The 19,501-nt window shown below is 43.2% G+C and overlaps 1 protein-coding gene across 1 annotated transcript in view; it reads right to left on the reverse strand.

The window, feature by feature from the left end:
• The window catches only part of RpL14 (ribosomal protein L14), a 34,136-nt gene extending 20,642 nt beyond the window's left edge, over positions 1-13,494 (reverse strand). Inside the window, exon 1 of the mRNA XM_067100521.1 lies at positions 13,358-13,494. Within this exon, the coding sequence (XP_066956622.1) occupies positions 13,358-13,360 (3 nt within the window). The 5' untranslated portion in view covers positions 13,361-13,494. The remainder of the gene's footprint in view (positions 1-13,357) is intronic.
• Positions 13,495-19,501: the final 6,007 nt, after the last annotated feature.

Consider the following 19,501-nt stretch of genomic DNA (forward strand, 5'->3'; position numbering starts at 1 on the left):
TTTCATTCAATAACCATGAAGATTGAAGGAAGGAGCTGTCTGGTTTGTCTCCATTGAACTTCGTCTTCTAATCGAAAGAAAAAAGGGGCTGTGGGACATGCCTTTCGCTGATGACCATGCAGATTCATGGAAAAATGAGCAAACTTGTAGAACCACGTGCAGATTCACAGACAACATTGCGTACTAGCTGCCGACTCTGTGGACTCTTAAGAAAGCTGTGAGGACACATCGATATCTGTGCGGACTCGACATTACTGAACTTGATAACGCCTTGTGTGGACTTCGACAACACCTTCGTACAGAATGAAAACGCACAGAACTGTTTGTGGTGGAAAATTTCTGGAACAGTTATGAAATGCTTGAAGAATTCCATAACTGCAAAAAGCCTCAAAACCGTGGAGTAGTAGATTAGGGGTTCGGCAATGGCATCCAAGCACTAGAAAGATACTGTCAAGCACTCTAGAACAGGTGCTGGGTAGATGGCACCATGTGTTGGGAAGTTGGCGCCAGGAGCTCGGGAGTGGATCCAGGTGTTCGGGGATTGGCGCCGCACAGGAAAGCAGGTCTGAGAAGGTGCAAGGTGCTCCTCTTCTGTTTGGAGCCCAATTATGGTCGTTCAACAAAGAGCAAAACTGCAATAAGGATGTGAGAGGACAGCTCCCTTACCACGGACATGAAGCAGAGTATGGCAATCATTAACATGAATAACTTTAGAGGCCATGAAGAACTTTACTGCTTTCTCAGTCTTCGCCAGAAAGCTCAGAACTAGATGAAAACTGGAGGACGAGTTCATATAAAGACTGTCCAACCAGGCTAACATCTTGGTGGGCACCAGAGTCCAAAGTAGGTTCAACCCCTAAAGTCCCAAGCAAGGAGGGGAAAAGGGGCTAGAATTTGGACCATCTGAAAGCAGCAGTGATTCTATGGCAGACAGAAAAGCCCGAAATTCCAAGAGATCAGACTGGAAATCCAAAGGACGACTAGCCAGTGCTCTTCATATCAGTCAAGAAAATAGTGCTTTCAGTAAACTTGACATGAAGGCCTAGATCCATCTAGGCACTAGTTACAATCTTGAAAGACTTCTAAGAAAGAACCAAAGGAGGAAGCTTCCACCAACAAGCTTAAAAACTCAGACACAGATGTCCTTGTCCGGGGGGTAAACTTGGTCCCTGTGTAATCGAAACCGGCGCACAAGGCAGAACAACAGCATGTTCTTAAGTCACATGCTGAGCCAAAGAGGAACTGGCACTAGGCCCTAGCAGGTTGGTGCCAGATGCCTGACAGCTGGTGCCAAATGGACAAGGGGATCATTGGATGCTGAGTGCTCGGATCCCACTGGGCTCTTCAGTAGACGGCGTCAGATTGGAAGATATGCATATTCAAAGGCCAAGATACACTGGCAAAATGCCATTAACACCACTTGTCTACACTGGGATCCATATCTGTCCACACTGGGATCTGTAACTATTCACACTGGGATCTGTATCACTAGAAGACAAAGAAAGTACATCCCTATGGACGCCTTTCCAATGGCTATCCGCTGAGACCTGCGGACAGCAGGATTGACTGAGGAGTAACTACCTGGGGTAAAACTCCTTCGGACTCCCATGGACAGACAGTATGCCTCCTGGTTTAGGGAAGGAGGGAGTCTGACAGGGAGTGGGTTTAGGGGATCCAACAGGGCCAGATAGCTACACCCTCCACTACACATCCAGTAAGACGCCTTTCCTGTGCCTGTCTGTCGATACCTGGGACTGGCAACAGGCTCAACTGAGTGGGTGACTAGCCATGTGTAACCCCCAACCTCCCTTGGACTTTCTGTATGCCTTCTCCAAGGTTTAGGGGAGTTTGACAGGGACTTTCTGTCTAGCAGCATCAGAGGGGCAGTGAACACCTCCATGCACAACACTTCACTTTATTACAGGGGTTAACTTTTTGTTAACTTAATGACTGGCAATGGCATGGAAAGGAAGCCAGGGAGCCAGCCACAGGAGCAAGTAGAAAAAATTAAAGTGCTAGTAGGAGAAAAAATTGGATGCAGGGAGAGTAGGCACCAGCTGATCAGGAGCTGGTGCCGGGTGCTCCCACGTTGTAGATGGCGCCAGGCAACTGGGCATCAAGCGAGCTAGTAGCTTGAAAACTAAGAAATTGGGAGCTGGTGAGCGGCCCTGGCGTTCGGAGCAGATTCTCGGCTGTCAAGAACGTCACTTCTTCCAAAGGCCCAGTGCAACCAAAATAAACCCAATTTCTCTCCTTACTATGTTCTGCCCTTACACCTTTTCAGCTCTCAGCAAAAAAAAAAAAAAAAAAAAAAAAAAAAAAAAAAAAAAAGTGTAACAAGATGTTTAATTAATTATTTGAAGGTGGTAGCAAATGCAAAGTTTATCCCTAAACTACTTGGCAAATATGGTAGTGAACGCAATGTTTACGTGTCTTATTACGTCACTCATTGAAAAACCAACCATTCTTCGCTGATATTTAACTTGCTATTCATGCTGGTTTACCTAAGTTATCTCTACTCAGGCAAAGTTATGCTAGGCTAAGTGGACAATGACTGCTTCCATATAACTAGTAGCAGATTTTCTACTTACTAAGTAGAAATCAAGGAAGTAATCGAACAATTTGCAAAAAATGGCAAACTTGAATCAGATCTTAATAACAAAACTGATCCTGAAAGTATATGCTTGAAGGTTACTCGAAATCTGCGGTAACACATCACCAAAATCCAGTTAGATAACCGGCAAATGATGAAAAAAGCTGCCGCAAATATCCAATTATTGCATCAAGGACGACAAACAGAATGAGGTTATCTGCTAAGTTGTTCTTAGTACTGCCGTTAGCGGGTGATACTAGTCACCTGCACTAAACAATTGAAGTGTTACTGCAAACTCTGAATTTACGCTGTCTTACTAGTTGGAAACTATAGCTATGTAATTACTTGGTAAGTTACTTATATAAAACCTCAAGTTCAAGAGAGCCATCCCTGGCAGTCTTGTCTGCACTAGAAAGGACTCGTAGCCAGTCAGAGGCAAAATCTCCAATTAAATCATCCAATCTTCAATCTTCTTGGCTAGCACTCTCACCATCCAGTCCAGAAATTAAAAGCTTCAACAACTCAGAGGTCTTTGACAAGATCAAGTTCTGCCAACGAAAAACGTAATTTTTACAGAAGAAAACGACGAGCATCAGGAAGAAGTTTCCCCAGTGACATAGGAAAGAAACCTCATTCAGATTAAGGGCGAGGGAGGAAAGAAGGAAGCCTTACCCTTGCTCCCTCTTAGCAGAAAACCAAACTGCAATCTTAGAGTGCCTTCCTAGAAGACAAGGAAAGCACCAGTGTGGGGAGCCTAGATCTGTCATCTGGATGGCTCCTCATCAGGAAGGTAGAGGTAGGTGAGACCAGGGGCTAGCTGCAGCTAAAAAAGGGATGGAAAGCTCGCCTGCAAATATTGAAGGAGAACTGCATAGGTTAAGAGATCGGTGGTTGGAAACGGGTGCTTGGCGCTCCAAGCACTAGATTGATACTGAAGAATTGCCAGGTGCTTGACAACTGGCACAGAGTGCTCGGGAGCTGGCGTCGGGTGCTCAGAAACTGGAGGCGGGTGCTTGAGGAGATGGGCGCTTGGCACTCTGAGAAGTAGATTGATAATGAAGAGTTGGAGCTGGGTTATCAGAAACTGGTGCTGGGCGCTCAGATTTAATGAATGAATGATTTGGAGTTACCTGACATCCGGACAACTGGGTCATTTATGCCAATATCAAATGAACAACATAGCTGCTATAAAAACAATAAAAAGATAAAAGAAAATGAATGAAATATATTTTTGGGAGAAGACCAGCGTCGATAATAAATCTAAAAATGCCACTGGCATCATACACCACATCCTCTCCAACGACCTTGGCAAGGATGAACCTGCCATCCCAACCAGGAGCCTCAGAGGTAACAGCTTCTAATACCCCCGAGCCTGAGAGGGATCGTTGGGCACTTGGGAGCCAAATACTGGTGCATAACAGAAGTACGCTCAGGAGAGAAATATTCCAGACTGTCCCATGTGCTGCAGGAAGGTTGAAGATTGCACCTGGCTCCTTAAACTGCTAACTGGGCAGCGGAGAAGAGGGCCCAGCATCACCTGCATGCCTCTTCAATGGACGAGACAACTCGAGAAAGAGTTTGCGGCACTTCCAAGTCCATGCTGGAGTCTTGAGAGTCAGATGACTACTGGTGCACAAGATGCCCTTTCCGGCTGTCCCCTTGGGGTTGAACTGAAAGGTCTATGGCCTCCCTTGTCTTCTCCCAGGTTTAGGGGAGAAGGACAGAGACCTTTGGGATGAGAAACGACCTCCTCCACTTGCATAACACTTTCTCCTGTCAAAGACGCCTTTCCAATGGTTGTCTGCCAATAGTTGGGAATGCGCAACAGGTTCGACTGAGGGGGGGCAACTACCAATGGGATAACCTCCTTGACCTCCATTGGACTTTTGGTATGTCTTCTCCCAGGTTCAGGGAGCAGGACAGTGACCTTGGTCTAAGACAGTGGTTCTTAGGAAACTTTCTAAGACAGTGGTTCTTAAACTTTTTGCCTTCGCCCCCCCCCTGCATTATGTATAGATCCCCATGGCCCCTGAAATTTTTGCCAACTATAAACTGTAAACAATATATTTGCTTATTTGTATATATGAATATATGGATGAATGATAGATTTTTGTTTTTATTAGTGTTAAGTTTTTTTAAGTATGCCTGTTCTATATTTCAATTCATAAATAAGACTTGAAATAAAAAATGACTTATATTTTGAATTTTTGGCATGTTTTGAGATAATAAACAGAAAAAAAACCATCATCTGGCAACCCTGCTTGCACCCAGCCCCCTGTAAGCTTCTGGTGCCCCCCAGTTTAAGAATCACTGGTCTAGGAGAACCAAGGGGACGAGTAGTCACACTTCTCCACTTGCACAACACTATCATTTGTCACTTTGCGGGAAGTGGCGCCATCTAAATATGTTTTCCTTTAAACGGCTTCAGCGATGCACCTAACTATGCAACTGTATTCACTAGTACTGTAGTTTAATTTTCTGTGAAACCTAGACTCTAGACTGGCAGTGACATTGGATTTGGAAGAGGGGATGAAGGAATAACAGAGTTATCTTCTAACCCAAGCTAGGGTAAAATACTAGGCTAAGGGAAGCTCATTTCTAGAATCTAAAGGCTGCTTTCCTTTTCCTATCCCTCTCCAATTTGTCTAGTTGAGATTATCTTCTACTCTTGCTAATCATTACATTTTGCACAAGTTTTCTCCATACTATATTTCTGCCTACCCCAAATTTGTATTCATATAAAATTTGTTAATCTGGTTTTGCAAATTGGGTAATATTAAAGGAACAATCGTTTGCCGATTGTTTCCTTGAGTGGTATTGCCTCCTTTTGTATTTTTTTTTTTTTTTTTGTGCTGATGGTTGATGTCTGTCATGGGTGCTTGACAGCGTCAGTTTTAGGTTCGTAACAGCAACAAATCAGATTTTGCTACAATGACCAGTCAGGTTCAAGGCGGCAGAAGCAGAAGTCTTAGCAACCAGAGAGTATCTGAGATGGTTTTTGTATCAACTCTGTCTTGATCGTCCAGCGTTCGCGTCCATATTATTTCCAAGGGCGTGGTTTGCCATTACGTATTATCTTGATCGTCTGGCATTGTTATTGCCATTGTTTGAGAGAAGTGTTCCACGTTTTTGCTCTTGTGCTGCTTCAGTTTTTTTTTTTTTTTGTTTCTGTTTACAGATTTATGTTATACTGCCTATTTTGTCATTATTGTTTGTTCTATTTGTATCTGAATGATTTCTGTGGCATGTGCAGTGGTGTGGTTGTTTGTTTTTATTCTTTGACTGGTTTTACATTATTGTCATTTTGTGTTTTTAGAACCTGACTCACTTATAATGTATATAACAGCAAATAAACTGGTTAAGGTCACCTTTTTGTATTTGTTCTGCTCCTGCCTCCTTTGTTTGTCAGCAATTTCAGCCCAATTGCATTTTTTTTTTAAGAACCTACTGATCTCGGAGGTGAGATCATAATAGGAGGCACAAAATATGGCCAAGAGACCAGAAAAATTGCAAGAAAGTTTATTAAAGGTTCAAATAAACAATAATACAGGCAAAGGCTGCAACAAAGCCCCATGTTTATTCTGCAGAATGAGGTTTTCTGTTTGGCAGTAGGGCAGAGCAGCAATGCTGCGCCTGATTTTTACTTTTTAAAATAAGGGCTGCATTTGGGTTTAGAAACTATAACCTTGTAATTACTTGTATGACATGTGAGCTCATGTTCATATAATGTTTGGTAAGTTTGCCAAGAAAGGTGTCCTCTCTGCAGTATCACCATCCCTCATCATTTGCCAGTTGTCATACTTTACAAATTAGGCTGTATTCCTGAGCATATGCATGGTAAATCTGAAGACTACTAACCCCTGGTTTGGTAGCTGCTGTGCCAGTTTCACAGGCAAAAGCAGACTTAATAGACATTTCAGAATGAACATGCCATAAAGCTTAACCTAACTCAGATATCCCCTAAACTGGAGACCTTCCCCCCTGCCCAGGTAATTTGTAACTCTTACTCTGTCTACAAGACATAAACAAGAAATTATTTTAGGAAACAACTGGTTTTTTTTGGGGTTTCAGAGGGTGCTGGCCTCCAGTAGGTATGGCATTCTAAGCGAGGTTTAAATAGGAGTCCAGGTGTTGCATTCTAAGAATGGTTGATGCCTATTTGCATTTTAAACAAGAGAGCATTCAACATCCTGTGTAAGCTCTGTCTCAGTGTTTGATGACAGGTTAGGGCATTGCTTGTGTCCCTGACCCGGGGCATTCATGGTCAGGTTCCTAGTTAGATCAAGGCACAATGCCTGGGAAGGGTTGAGTTAAGGCTGGTTTGTGGGTGGTAGCCAGTGACTGACCATGTGTCAAACCGGCTTGCCTTAAAACTAAATGTATCCCTCCACTATGGTCAAGATTACAGAATGGGACAATACTTCCAAAAGTATGTCATCTGTAAATCCATCCATATGATTTCATAAACAAGCATTGTTTTAAGGTTTCTGGCTCTTGACCCGCCTTCTGTATTCAACCAGAGCCTAAAATTGCAAAATGCAAGTCTGGTACATACCAGTAACAGTACATTACAGCAAGCAATTGTAGGACTAAGAACCAATTGGATTTTTTTCCACTAGCCTCACTTGCTCCCATGGATCTCAAAAGGCTACCATTTAAGTCATTGTATATTTGTTTTATTTACTTTATTTCTCTTTCATTGCATTCTTGCACTACGTCTGGTAAATATAAAGGAGAAGGCTGCACAAGGATATCCTTTACTACTGTAATAAAATTCTTTGGTTAAACAATACAGTAAATGGTGTATATAGTACAGCACAGGTAAGATCATTTGAGAAAATTTCCAAGATAACAAGAAATTCACTGTCTTTTATGTTTTTATGTTAATGCCCAAGGGGCCTGGTAGTGCGTGAACATAGCAGAAGCTCTGTGGGGTGCCATGTTTAGTACCAGCCCCTCGTGGTTGAAAACACTGCAGAAAAAACACAGTAAATTTCTCATTATCTTGGTAAATATCTCAAATGTTCTTCACCTGAAGCCTACAGCATTATACAGTACACAACACTCTCCAAACTGTTTAACCAAAAAATTATATAAAACAACGATACATTCATGTAGCCGTCCCCTTCACCAATGCAGTACTATTTATTATTTTTTTTACCAAATATAGAAAACATAAAAAGAAAACCAGTTGTTTTAAACAAAATATATAAAAAAAAAAAATTAAGTTTTCACTATCTTGTAGATTTCTCAAATTATCACACCTCTAATTTTCTACATTTTCAGCCAAAAAATTATGTTAATATACGACATCTTTAGTAACTCTAATCAACAGCTCTGAGACTGTTACCCTGGAAACTGATTTTTCCTTTACTTTTAGTGTTGCTGATGAAGAAAGTGGTGTTGTTTATTGTTGGTCAATCATTATTAACCTCATCACCCAACATGGTTGGGGAACCTTTGGGGGAACGAGGGGTTTTGGGTGGGGGAAATCATTGGTAGAAAGACCAGACTGCCATATTCTTGTTATGGAACAGTTCCGTGCATGCGCAAGTCATTAGGGAGCCATATGTTTAAGAAGGGATTGGCTAAGGAAACCTATTACAAAAAAAGGAACTACACTAACCTAACCTACCAGGTGGGTGTTGCTTGCTCCCCACCCCGAAGGAAGCTTCATTTTTACAAAGGTTCCCATGTAACTATAAATCGCACAACAGCATTCAGGATGGACAGCATACGCTTCCGAGGTTAATTACAATGAGAGCGCGAAAAATAATGGTAAATTCTTAGTGTAAAAAAACAATATGAAAATCAATTTCAAAGAAACACCCCCTTGCGGACTGTGCTTAGTTTTACCAACATATTCATGTACATGGCCTGCCCTCTCTGGGTAGTTGGCATGTGCAGTTGGGGAAAGTGGGACATTCAGTGTTACCCGGGGGTCCAACAGGGGTGAAGGCCCTCCAGGGTGGGCACAGCACCGTAAGTTTGGTTATGAAGGTAAGGTCTGGTTGGGTCACGACACAACATTCTAGGAAACTTTAGGATTTCTCATCCCTACATGTCTTCCTACTCTGCATTCACTCACCCTAGCCTTTATCTTTATTTTCAATATTAATTTGGCGAGTCAGGGGAAGGGGGACAGCAGCCTAGTTTAATCTGAGGCATGAAACTTTGGTTGCCATGGCCTGATTCCCATCAGTCACCGACTGGGACAGGTTACTGCCTTTTCGGGAGGTCTGGGGAGGGGGGGCACCTCCATCCAGGTCAGGGCATGTTGCCTTAAGTTATGTTAGGTAGGTAAGATCCGGTTAAGTCAGGACCTGACATTATAGAAAAACCAAGGGATTCACAATTTCGTGAAAAACAATGTGTAATAAAAATCCACAATTATATAGTAAATATATTACTATGTAAAATAAACAAAGACTTTCGAACATGTTCAGGAGAGGGGAAGAGGAAGCAGAGCATTAGGGTTCACACGGTCAACGTCAGTTTTGAAAATAAAATGTTTTATGTAGTGTTTGGCAATAAACCAATTGGTAAAAGGGTCTTCATTTGTAAATGTCTTATCTTCAAAAGATATTCCCCTGTTTATAGCAGCAACTTCAAATAATCTTCTCATGTGAGAATTGTCACTTTTAAAAATAATTTGTTTCCCCAATTAATTTGTGCAAACTATTTTAAAATTGATAATTCATGTGAAGAAAAGATTAATTGAAAGGTGTACTGCTATAAGCTATAAAAGCCTTTTGAAGATAACAAAAGGCTGTTATAAAATGAAGACACTTTATCAACTGTTTATTACAAACACTCATAAAACTGGCTATTCAAAACTGATGTTATTACGTTGTCTCTGCTTCACCCTCTTTCCTCCAGATAACCGACATCAGTGTAGATGGTTTCCAGATATGGCACCTATGCAGTGCAGGGAGGTGCAACATCGCCAAGGATTCGAAGATCAAGGAGGTTGGTGCAACTGCCTGTTGAATTTGGAATAACATAACCCAGACCAGCACTTCCATGATGGGCTGTTATCTTCTCTTCAGCTCCACTTTTTTTTTTTAAAGCCATTTCATAAAACTATACTCTCTCATTTGTTTAAAGTTAGCATTGATAGGGAACACTGTTCAAGTGTTTGAAAGTCTGTTTATTTTACATAGTAATATATTTACTGTATAACTGTAGATTTTTATTGCACACATTATAGGAAAGGTTATATCTATTTATGTATGAGGAACCTGTCCCTATCATAACTAGCGAATCAGACATGTGAACTGAACTAAAGTTTTACCTGCAAGTCTACTTATACTCTACAAATTCTTGAGTTTTAAGCACGCATTCCTGTTTGGGGTTGGCGGATTCCAGGTGTTGGGGCATGTACATGGGGTGGGGGTCTGCAACCCAGAAATAGAACACAAATCTTTTGCACTTTAGATGCAATAAACATTTTTCAACCATTCATTTACTTAAAAAGATGAATGTCCTGCGCTAAGAACAATAACACTAGCCATATCTGCAGATTTCTTGGATTTCAAGCAATTTCAGGATCACTTGCTGGAGTGTTTCTGGTACCAAGATAACGGAAGGTAGAACTATGAAACACCTCCGCATGGGGTATTACCTTGGAAATTGACTTTTTCTATATCATTTCGGTTGCTTATCAAGAATTTACCGGTAGTTTACAGTTTAGTTGGCCAGGCCGCACAAAATCTTCTGCCTGGACTACAATCACTCCGCCAAGGTAAGTAGTTCCATGACCCCACGTGCCCCGATATCTGACCCAGTCACCAGTCTATTCCCAGTTTGCCAAGATGTCGTCTATGCTGTTTGCGTTGCATCCCGCTAACGTGCAATTTGCCGCCGCCAATCCGGTGACGATACTTGATTTAGCTGTGCTTTGCAATGACGAGAAATCAGTGATAGTGTACTTAATGAACACCCACCAAGATGCGGCCTAATTTCGCTGAAACCCGACAATCCCGAGACGTCGCTGTACAAATGGATTCGTCTTCTCCACCCATCCCTGTTCCGCCAGTTCTTGTTGTCCAGATCCCACCAAAACCAGCCGTCCCAGCCCAAAAGAGAAGATGATTCGAGTTGCCCAAATTTTCCGATGATTCTGATTTCAGCTAAGGTAAGTATGGTTTTTTTTATCAATTTATGGCAACACCTTTTACTGGCTTTGGGGTTGCAAAACCCCACAGCCAGGTGAGGCATACTGTCTTGTGTGAGGTTAGGTAGGTCCGATCTGGTTAGGTCAGGACCTGGCATAATAGGAAGAGTTTGGTCGATTTATGTAAGCTGGCTTTCTGGGGTGTTCCCTGGGGGCAATGTCCCCGGGCTAGGTTAGGGCGCGCCGCCCTATGTTAGGTTAGGTAGGTAACATCTGGTTAGGTCAGGACCTGATGCTATAGGAAAGGTGAGGTCTGTTTGTTATGGAAATGATGGTGAACATTAGCTTCCGACCCGGCGCCATCTTGTTTGTATGCGTACACCAGTTTCCTGGTCGGAACCTGCACTGCCATCTCTGGTGGTGGTATCAACTAGAAAACTGGCAGGCAGATCTTCAGCCAACTAAACTGTAGGTGCTCATAAACTACCCCCTTTATTTTTTGTAGGTCGACTGTAATTAACTTCGGAAATGATGTTATTGTATCCTGGCCAGCCTGGAATGCTGTTGCACATGCCCAGTGTTATAGGGGAACTTGTGGCAAAAAGTGGTTCCTTCACCAGGGGATCCGGGGCACGAAGGGTTTATGGACTCAATGCACCATCACTAATCTGAATGCACTGAGTATCTGGTCCCAATGCACCGCTTCCTAATTAAAGTGCATCTTTCCTTGTGGTCCCAAAGCACTAACTTAATTCACATAACTCTTGCTCTTTGGGGAACTAGACAGTTATCTAATTCACTTGCAGAATTATTTTTCTTTGATATAGTGAATCATTTACAAAGTCTCAATACAGTAGAGATATTTTCAAAACTAACAAGTACATTGTATGCTATGAGGAAGATGATTACAACTAGCAATTAAAATAGAAAAGCTATTCCTTATGGTCCCCAAGAAGAACTTAACTTAATTCATAACTTTTTTGTTCTTTGGTGCTTCATAGGTGACTATATATATTCACTCTGCAGAAGTTATTTTCTTTGATAAAGTGAATAATTTTAAAAAGTCTGAATGAAAATAGATTATTACAAAACCAACAAACACATTATGGTATGAGGGAGAAGTTTAAAACTTTACTAGGTAGCTATCTCCTAATTTAAACTACAACTGTATGGTTTTGAATAAAAACAGATTATAAGACAAAAAGACACTTTAAGACTTCTTGCAAAAAACTGTATCTACAGACTTGGCTGAATAATAAAACAAAATAAATAAGTGATATCAAAATATGATAAAAAGGATGAGTGATATAAATTTAGTAAAGAAATATGACTCTATTCTTTAAATTACTTAATTATTCTTAACAAGTTAAAACTTTGAGGTTTAACCACTGTAAGAATGAAAAAAAATTTGATACCAGAATCAACCAGACAACAAGCACATTTTTAGTGTGGAGCATTCAGACCAGGCTGGTGGTGCATTCGGTCTAGGCTAATGGTGCATTTTGTCTAGTTTCCAGCACGGAGCCACCGGCTAAGTAACATGGCCTACTAGGTTAGGTTATGTTACAGTATGTTGGGTTAGTATGATTTCTTTCATGGCCTCATACATTTCCTTAGCCATTCCCTTCTTGTACGTACGGCTCCTTAATGACTTGCGAATGGGCAAAACCATCCCATGCGACCAACATGACAGTTTGGTTTATTTCCCCACCCAAAACCCTGAGTTCCCACAGGGTCCCCAACTATTAACATACAACTCTACTAAAACATTGATGGGTGGGTTACATCGGAGATGTGACCGACAATAAACAACACCACCTGGCCTATTTCCTCAGCAACACTGAAAGTATACATAGGAAAATTCAAATTCCAAGGTAATAATTCGTGCAGAGCTGTATGTAGAAATACCTACAAAAATGGTTTCCGAATTATTTTTTTATAAGTTGCTATTACACAATATGAAACCGTCCCATAAACATTATGCACAAAACATAAAAAATTAATCAAATTCCGACTTATAATGCAAGCCAATACCGGACCCCAACGCCCTCCGTTAATATGGCAAAATTGTAACCAGAAAAGACCCATACGTTACGTTACGTTGGTAGTTTTAGGTTCTTTTTGTGAGCGCCCCATCATTTCCTAGCCATTTTCGCATGAAAAAACCAGTATGGTTTTTCTTGCAAAAATGGCTGCCAGGAGTCTTATTGGCAAGTTATCTAAAATTTTACAGAAAATAAATGCCGCTCTGTCACAGGCTAGCCTATAAGGCTACTAGGCTACGAGAAATCTAAAGTTACCACACCTGGAAGTTACTAAACATGGTCTCTTTGCTGGAGTGGAAATAGTTTATATCCACACAGATCCTTTTAATAAACCCAATTGATAAGAACTTTCAAACGACAGTTCTCTGGTTATATTTGCAGCCCAGTCGTGAGACAGACAACCGAATTATAATCGTCCTTTCAAGTAAACATAACATACATGACACATTCACTAGGTTTATCGTCACTAAATGAAAATTTAAAAAACACTAGACGTCTCAAAACAATTGTCCATCATATTCCGAAACAGCACAGGATATTAAATACTCTTCAGAGTATAGGATGAGTAAAATAAATAAGGATAAAACTTATCGTCTCACTCACCATGTCGGCCGCGTAAAACTCAGCCTGCGAAGAGCCTAAACTTCTTCTTTGTTTATGGATTTGGTACTTGGCCACGGTAAATTTCTGTCTCTTTAACGGCTCCTACAACAATTCTTCTACCGCCCTTCCCACTGTCTACCATTTATTGTGAACACACATTCTCATTCTACTGACTTGTAAACAGAATTTCTTTTCCATTCAAAGATTACTAAAAGCTCCGTTAAAACTCACTGCAAAATTAGCCCGCATCTAAGCTACTACTACAAACTTCAGAAAATGTAGTCATGAGCAAATGATGAGTGATACACCGTTAAAAACATTTTAAAAATAAATTGTTTTATATGATTTTCTTGCAGTCTTAGCTCAATATTATCTTCGAATATATCAGAATACTATTTGCTTGCACTTTTCATTAATTGCATATGTTAATTTCCTTGGATATCTGTTGATTTCTTTGAATATCCTCTTATAAACAACGTCAACTTTCTCCTCAAGCACCATTTTAGTAACCCAATGAAAATGAAATGTGAATGAAGTGTTTGCCACATGCTAAGACTTGTAATTTAATTCTACAGATTCTCTGCTGTTGTGGAAGATAAGATAAATAATAGCAGTTGGAAAAATGCAGGTTGCGGCAAGTTTCCACTTCTCATAAAGAAACTGTACATTTAAGTTCAGTAGATGAAATATTACCTTAAGGCCTTTGCTCCTGTGTCTTGATTAATTCAGTAGGTTGCCTTTCGGCTGAGTCTGTTGACTCCATCTTCAAATTTTACTCACTCATTAAGTACCTTTTCCATCCCTTTGTCTTTAATCCCAGCCCATTCTTTTTACACAGATTTTCTCCCTATATGCTCTTTTCGCTTCATTCGTGTCAAACTCTTGTCTTGGTTGCAGATACACCCACATTTTTCCCCCTTTCTCAACGTTCTAGCCGTTAACAAGCTTTACTATCTACTCTGTAATAAAATAGTTTAGCAAATTCTTCCCCTTGCCATTTTCTCTTTTTCAAGTGTGCCAATAAACATTCTTCTTTGGAACCATGCAACTCCAACAGTCAAGCTATTTTGAAAATATATTTCTCATTTTCATTTACTCAAGGAGCAGCTCTGAGCCTATCAACCTTAGCTCTTTGTCTGTCACCTTACTTTATATTTAACTTCCCTAGCACAACCACCCTTTCATGTTCTTAGTCCCAGTCAGACAAAGGTTCAGAATTTGCTTACGACACCCACTCTTATTTTTTTTTTCATTTCCGGACATATACTCACTGAAATTTTTCCATACCAGTGAGATTCTACCATTGCAGTCTTCAACAGAACATATTTGTAGGTTATCTTTCCACTATCAGGGTTTCCTGACAATTTTCGCTTGCTTGTACTACTTATTTATATTTTTCTCCCTGCTACCTCAGACGCAATCACGCTATGCCCCCTCCCACTGCTGCATATATTGCTCGTCACATTTGTCTGGCTAATTTGCTTTCCTTCAATAAGTCAACTGCCATAAATGTTTCCTCTTTTGCACCATACAGTGCATATTTGAAACTCCAAGGCTTGGCATTTATTTTTTCAATTGAAAAAATTCGATACAGGGTATGGGATTGCAAACCCAACCCAAGGCATGTCAGGTCAGTCAATTAAAATTGACTGCCACCAGAGTGGTGGTAAGCAGCACTACCTGGACACTGCTGCCCTGAGGAGAATGAGCCAATGGTTTGAACCTCTTAGATACTTTGTCATAAGGCAGACGGGTACGCAGTGGATGGTTTTGAAAAACTTGGGTCTTTCATTCCTCTAGGATGCTGCAAAAGGAAAAATATTATTATTTGCATTGATCCTTATGGCGCAAAAGACACAAAATGTCCCTGATCATGGGGTTTCCAACACTATACTTTAATATATATATATATATATATATATATATATGTATATACATATATGTGTATATATATGTATATGTATGTATATATGTGTGTGTGTATATATATATATATATATATATATATATATATATATATATATATATATATATATATATATATATATATTATTCAAAATATCCTCCCACCACACTTTCAACAATAATTTAAAGTAAAAAGGACTAAGTAATTCAATAAAATTAAATATGATTCACTGTAAAAATTCCTCCAAAACCCTCACCACTGCCTTTTTGGGAGCCCTTTCACCCCTTTCTTATCAATTCCGTCATCCCTTAATTCCAGGTGCCAGACTGACCAGAGCTAATTGTACCCAAGGCAGGTTGGCTGGAGGGCTGACCACATGCATTCTACCATTTGAAGTGGAGCCACATGCGGTCTGCAGTTCCATGTGGGCGGAAGTGATCACAACACCGCGCCATCTAGGAAGAAAGCCCGCAGCTTCCCGAGGCTATAAAGGGCCCTGGAGAGGAGCTTTGCTTTGGGCTGCTCTGGAGCAGAGCCGTCTGCAAGACCAGCTAAATCTGACAACAATGGGCTTAAAGTCCAGAATTGCTGGCACGGACACGGAGTACTGAGCTCAGTCCCTTGCGTTTAACTGTCTAGTCTCATGGGCTTGTTTTTAACTTTTGATGTGACTTCCGTTGCCCTCCCCCTCAATTAGCACTTCGCGAAGAACATCAGTTCCTAAGAGATTTAAAGTTTTACTTTATGGTATCGTCAGCCATGTTCGCTGTTCTCCTCCAGCTGTTTCTTTCATTCATAGTGCAATCAAGTGACTGTATTGCTTTGTATTTTGTACTGTTTAATGTTGCAAGCATTTACAAGATTCAACGTAAGCATATGATATTCGTGTTTCGACCTCTAGGTCTTCAATTGCAATTCCATTGTCTCATTACAGTGCTAGTTTCAGTTAAGTAACCGTAATACTCAACTGCCTGGATCTGTCCAGCTGTGGATCTGTGTGTCACTTTGTGTGCGTAGCAACCTACTTCGTTATCAATAACCTTTGGAAGTGGTGACCCGGGTATCCGGGCCTTCAGCGGATTTGTCAAGTCCTGCTCAATGGGTTTTCTCTTGGGGAAACTCCCATTTTCTCAAAAACGCTGCCTTTTCCGTGACCGTGGCTGTAACCAGCCATGTTTTATTTTATGTAAATGTGCATTTATTACTTACTCATTTTCCCTTATTGTACATGAACCACCGCATTGTGTGTCTAATCTATTAATTTTATTTGTCAGTTACCTGTATTTACCTGTTCTGTTTTGTACTGATGTCACATGCGCGGAAACTAGCAGTCAATGTCTACCTACTCTCTCTTTTTGGACCCCGCGGACTCCGGAGTTCTGAACCTCCCCATCAGTGACAGCGGCCTGATGAACTACCCCACGACCAACAGACTAACTACGCCGCTTTAACAAAGCGTTAGCGCCCCGAACGCAAATCGACAGATCCGCCCGGCGTCATTAGCCGACCACATGTAAAGCTCCCAGCGTGTTTGACGCGAGGTGTAACTCACACTCGAGTGAGTGCAGAAGTGGCATGGACACAGACATTCCGCTCCACATACAAATAATTGCACCGGACTGAAATCCTCGTGAAAAACCCGACAGGTGCTCCCCCAACTTGCCCCTTCACACTGGTACCATCCTGCTTTTACCCTTCCTGACAGACCAACCAAGGTCCGCCCTCTCCATAAAGCTGCCGCCGTTCTGCAAACAACCCTTGTCCCATGGCTCACAAAAAGGGCGGTTCAGGTTAGCCTCAGCTGACAGGTGCTCTGCCGAACGCATCGTAATCGCCGGGCCGGGAGGGTTTACGGAAGACCTTGCCAATAATGTCTGCGCCGTCTCCAATACAGAAAGCTGAAGGCCTCTCTCGTCGAGACCTACTCCCTGCCAATCTCCGAGTGCGGTGACACCGCCAACAACCCCGGCGGGAGATAACCTCCTGGAGACGTGGAACGTCATCCGGACCTTCTTATCTACCCAGGACGGACCCGGCAGTGGCGCTCACTGAGATAAGCCTGTCAGGAGATCTTCATAGGCCAGCTCCTCCCGGAGGTTCTGTCAAGATTCTGGAGGCTAAAACCAGCCACACAGCCAGTCGCTCACAGCAGCTGACTGACTCCAAGGGCAGCGAAGCAGGCATCCACGCCATCGCCAACAGACGTCCAGCTGGAACACGCAGAAAGCGGAGATAAACACCACCGTGTCAGGAGGCGGCCAACCCATCACCAGAAAGAAGTAATTGCTGGGGCCTTGCTAACCACCGGCGGTACGTTCAAGGATCAAAAACTGGTGGCCTGACAGCGGAACAGACAGCCATGGCGGATGGCAGCAGAAGAACCAGGCCCAAAAACAGTAAGTTTTATGTCCGTGACACCATCTCCGGCCAGGATGATGCTGATCAACACTGGGGCGTAAGCTCCAGTGTTCCAGCATCCAGAAGGACCGCAAACACCCGTTGGACCCAGCTGCCTTCACGACTGCCGCCAGCGGGTCCCCCATCCTCCTCGGCACAGGCTCATGTCGATCTCCATCGCCGGCAAAGTTGCCAGTGGACTTCCATTATTTGCGGTTGTGGAACCCCCACTCCTGGGTGCCGACTTCTGGCCCCACTTCGGTCTGCTGATGGCGTGGCACAGCGCCCTCTCGACACGACTCCTGCCAGGTCTCTCCGTTAACCATGAGCTGGACCCAGACCCACCATCATCTGTTCGTTGCCCCCACCGTAAGCCTCACCTTCTGTCAGGTTCCCCGAGTGTTTAAGCCTGAACTGTGTCAGGTGCCCAGGACCCGGACAAACATGGAGTTTACCACCACATCAAGACAAGGGGCGGCGTGCAAAGTTCTGGAGCTCCCCCTCCCAGCGCCTTCAGGAGGCGAAAAAAGCCTTCGCGGAGATGGAGCAGATGGGCATCTGCAGAAAGCCTCAGTCCATGGGCCTCCCCCTCCACATGGTGCAGAAACCGGACAGCCCTGGAGACCCTCCGGGTGACTACAGGTGACTCAACCTCACCACAGAACAGATCACTACCCTCTCCCAAACATGCCAAGACCTCACAGCCTCTTTTCACACGGCCCAAAATATTTTCTAAGTGGATCTTTTAAAATCTTATTTCCAGGTACCAGTTGCTCAGAGGACATCCCACAAGACGGCCTCATCCATTTACTTCCAGGTCCTACGTCTTCGCCTTCTCCATCTTCGGCTGAGAGCGCGGGGCCACCTTCAAGACTGGTGGACAGCATCTGGGGACCTGAACTATAAACCTATTCGTTGACGACATTTTAATTTTCAGATCTCACAAAGAACACCCTGCGGCACATCCGGAAGGTCCTCAGTGCCTGCAAAGGTGCCTCAGTCGTGAGTTTTGACAAATGTACACCTTCGGCGTCAGAAAGATTTGACTTCACTGGGCCGCGAGATGTCCCGGGAGGCGTCGCCCTCTCGCATCGGCGGTCGGCAGCTGTTGCCAGGTTCCCGACACCCACACCTCCATCAGGGCCGTCCAGGAGTTCCTCTGGGATGAGTAAGCTACTACAGGCGGTTCATCGGGATCGCACACCATGACCCCTGACCGAGATCCTAAAGGGCAACCAGAGTCCTTAGTTTGGGGACCAGCCAGCAACGGACCTTCTCCTGACGAGCCGCCCCACTCGCCAAGACAACCGTCTTAGCCACCAGGACCCCAACGCCCCCTCCAGCTGACAGACGGACGCCAGCAACGTCACCTGGGGACTGTTCTGGAGCAAATCGTCGCTGCGCCCCCCTAGCCCATCGCCTTCTTCAGCCAAGAAGTTCCAGCACCACCGAGTCCCACTACAGCACCTTCGACAGAGAACTCTGCGCGATGTACCAGGCGGTATGCCACTTCAAGTTCCTCCTGGAGGAAGCCCTTCACAATCTTGGATGGACCACCAGCCGCTGGTTCATGCCTTCACAAAAGCAGGGGACGCATGGTCTTCCAGACAGCAGTGGCACCTAGCATGGCCATCCGAATTACCTGTTCCGTCAGGTACCTCCCCAGTAGGAAGAACCCGTAGGCAGCCCCTCTCGAGGATCCAGTTTCAACACAGTGCAGCTCAGGATGTTCTGAGGACCTTGCCAGAGAACAGGCACCACCAGAAGTTCAGCCTACCGCACGCCATCACGTCGCCCCTCAAGTGGAAGGACGTGACCCACCCCCGGAGGGGCCATCACTG

The sequence above is a fragment of the Macrobrachium rosenbergii genome, chromosome 56 (genome assembly GCF_040412425.1).
Source record: "Macrobrachium rosenbergii isolate ZJJX-2024 chromosome 56, ASM4041242v1, whole genome shotgun sequence".
NCBI classification, from domain to species: domain Eukaryota; kingdom Metazoa; phylum Arthropoda; class Malacostraca; order Decapoda; family Palaemonidae; genus Macrobrachium; species Macrobrachium rosenbergii.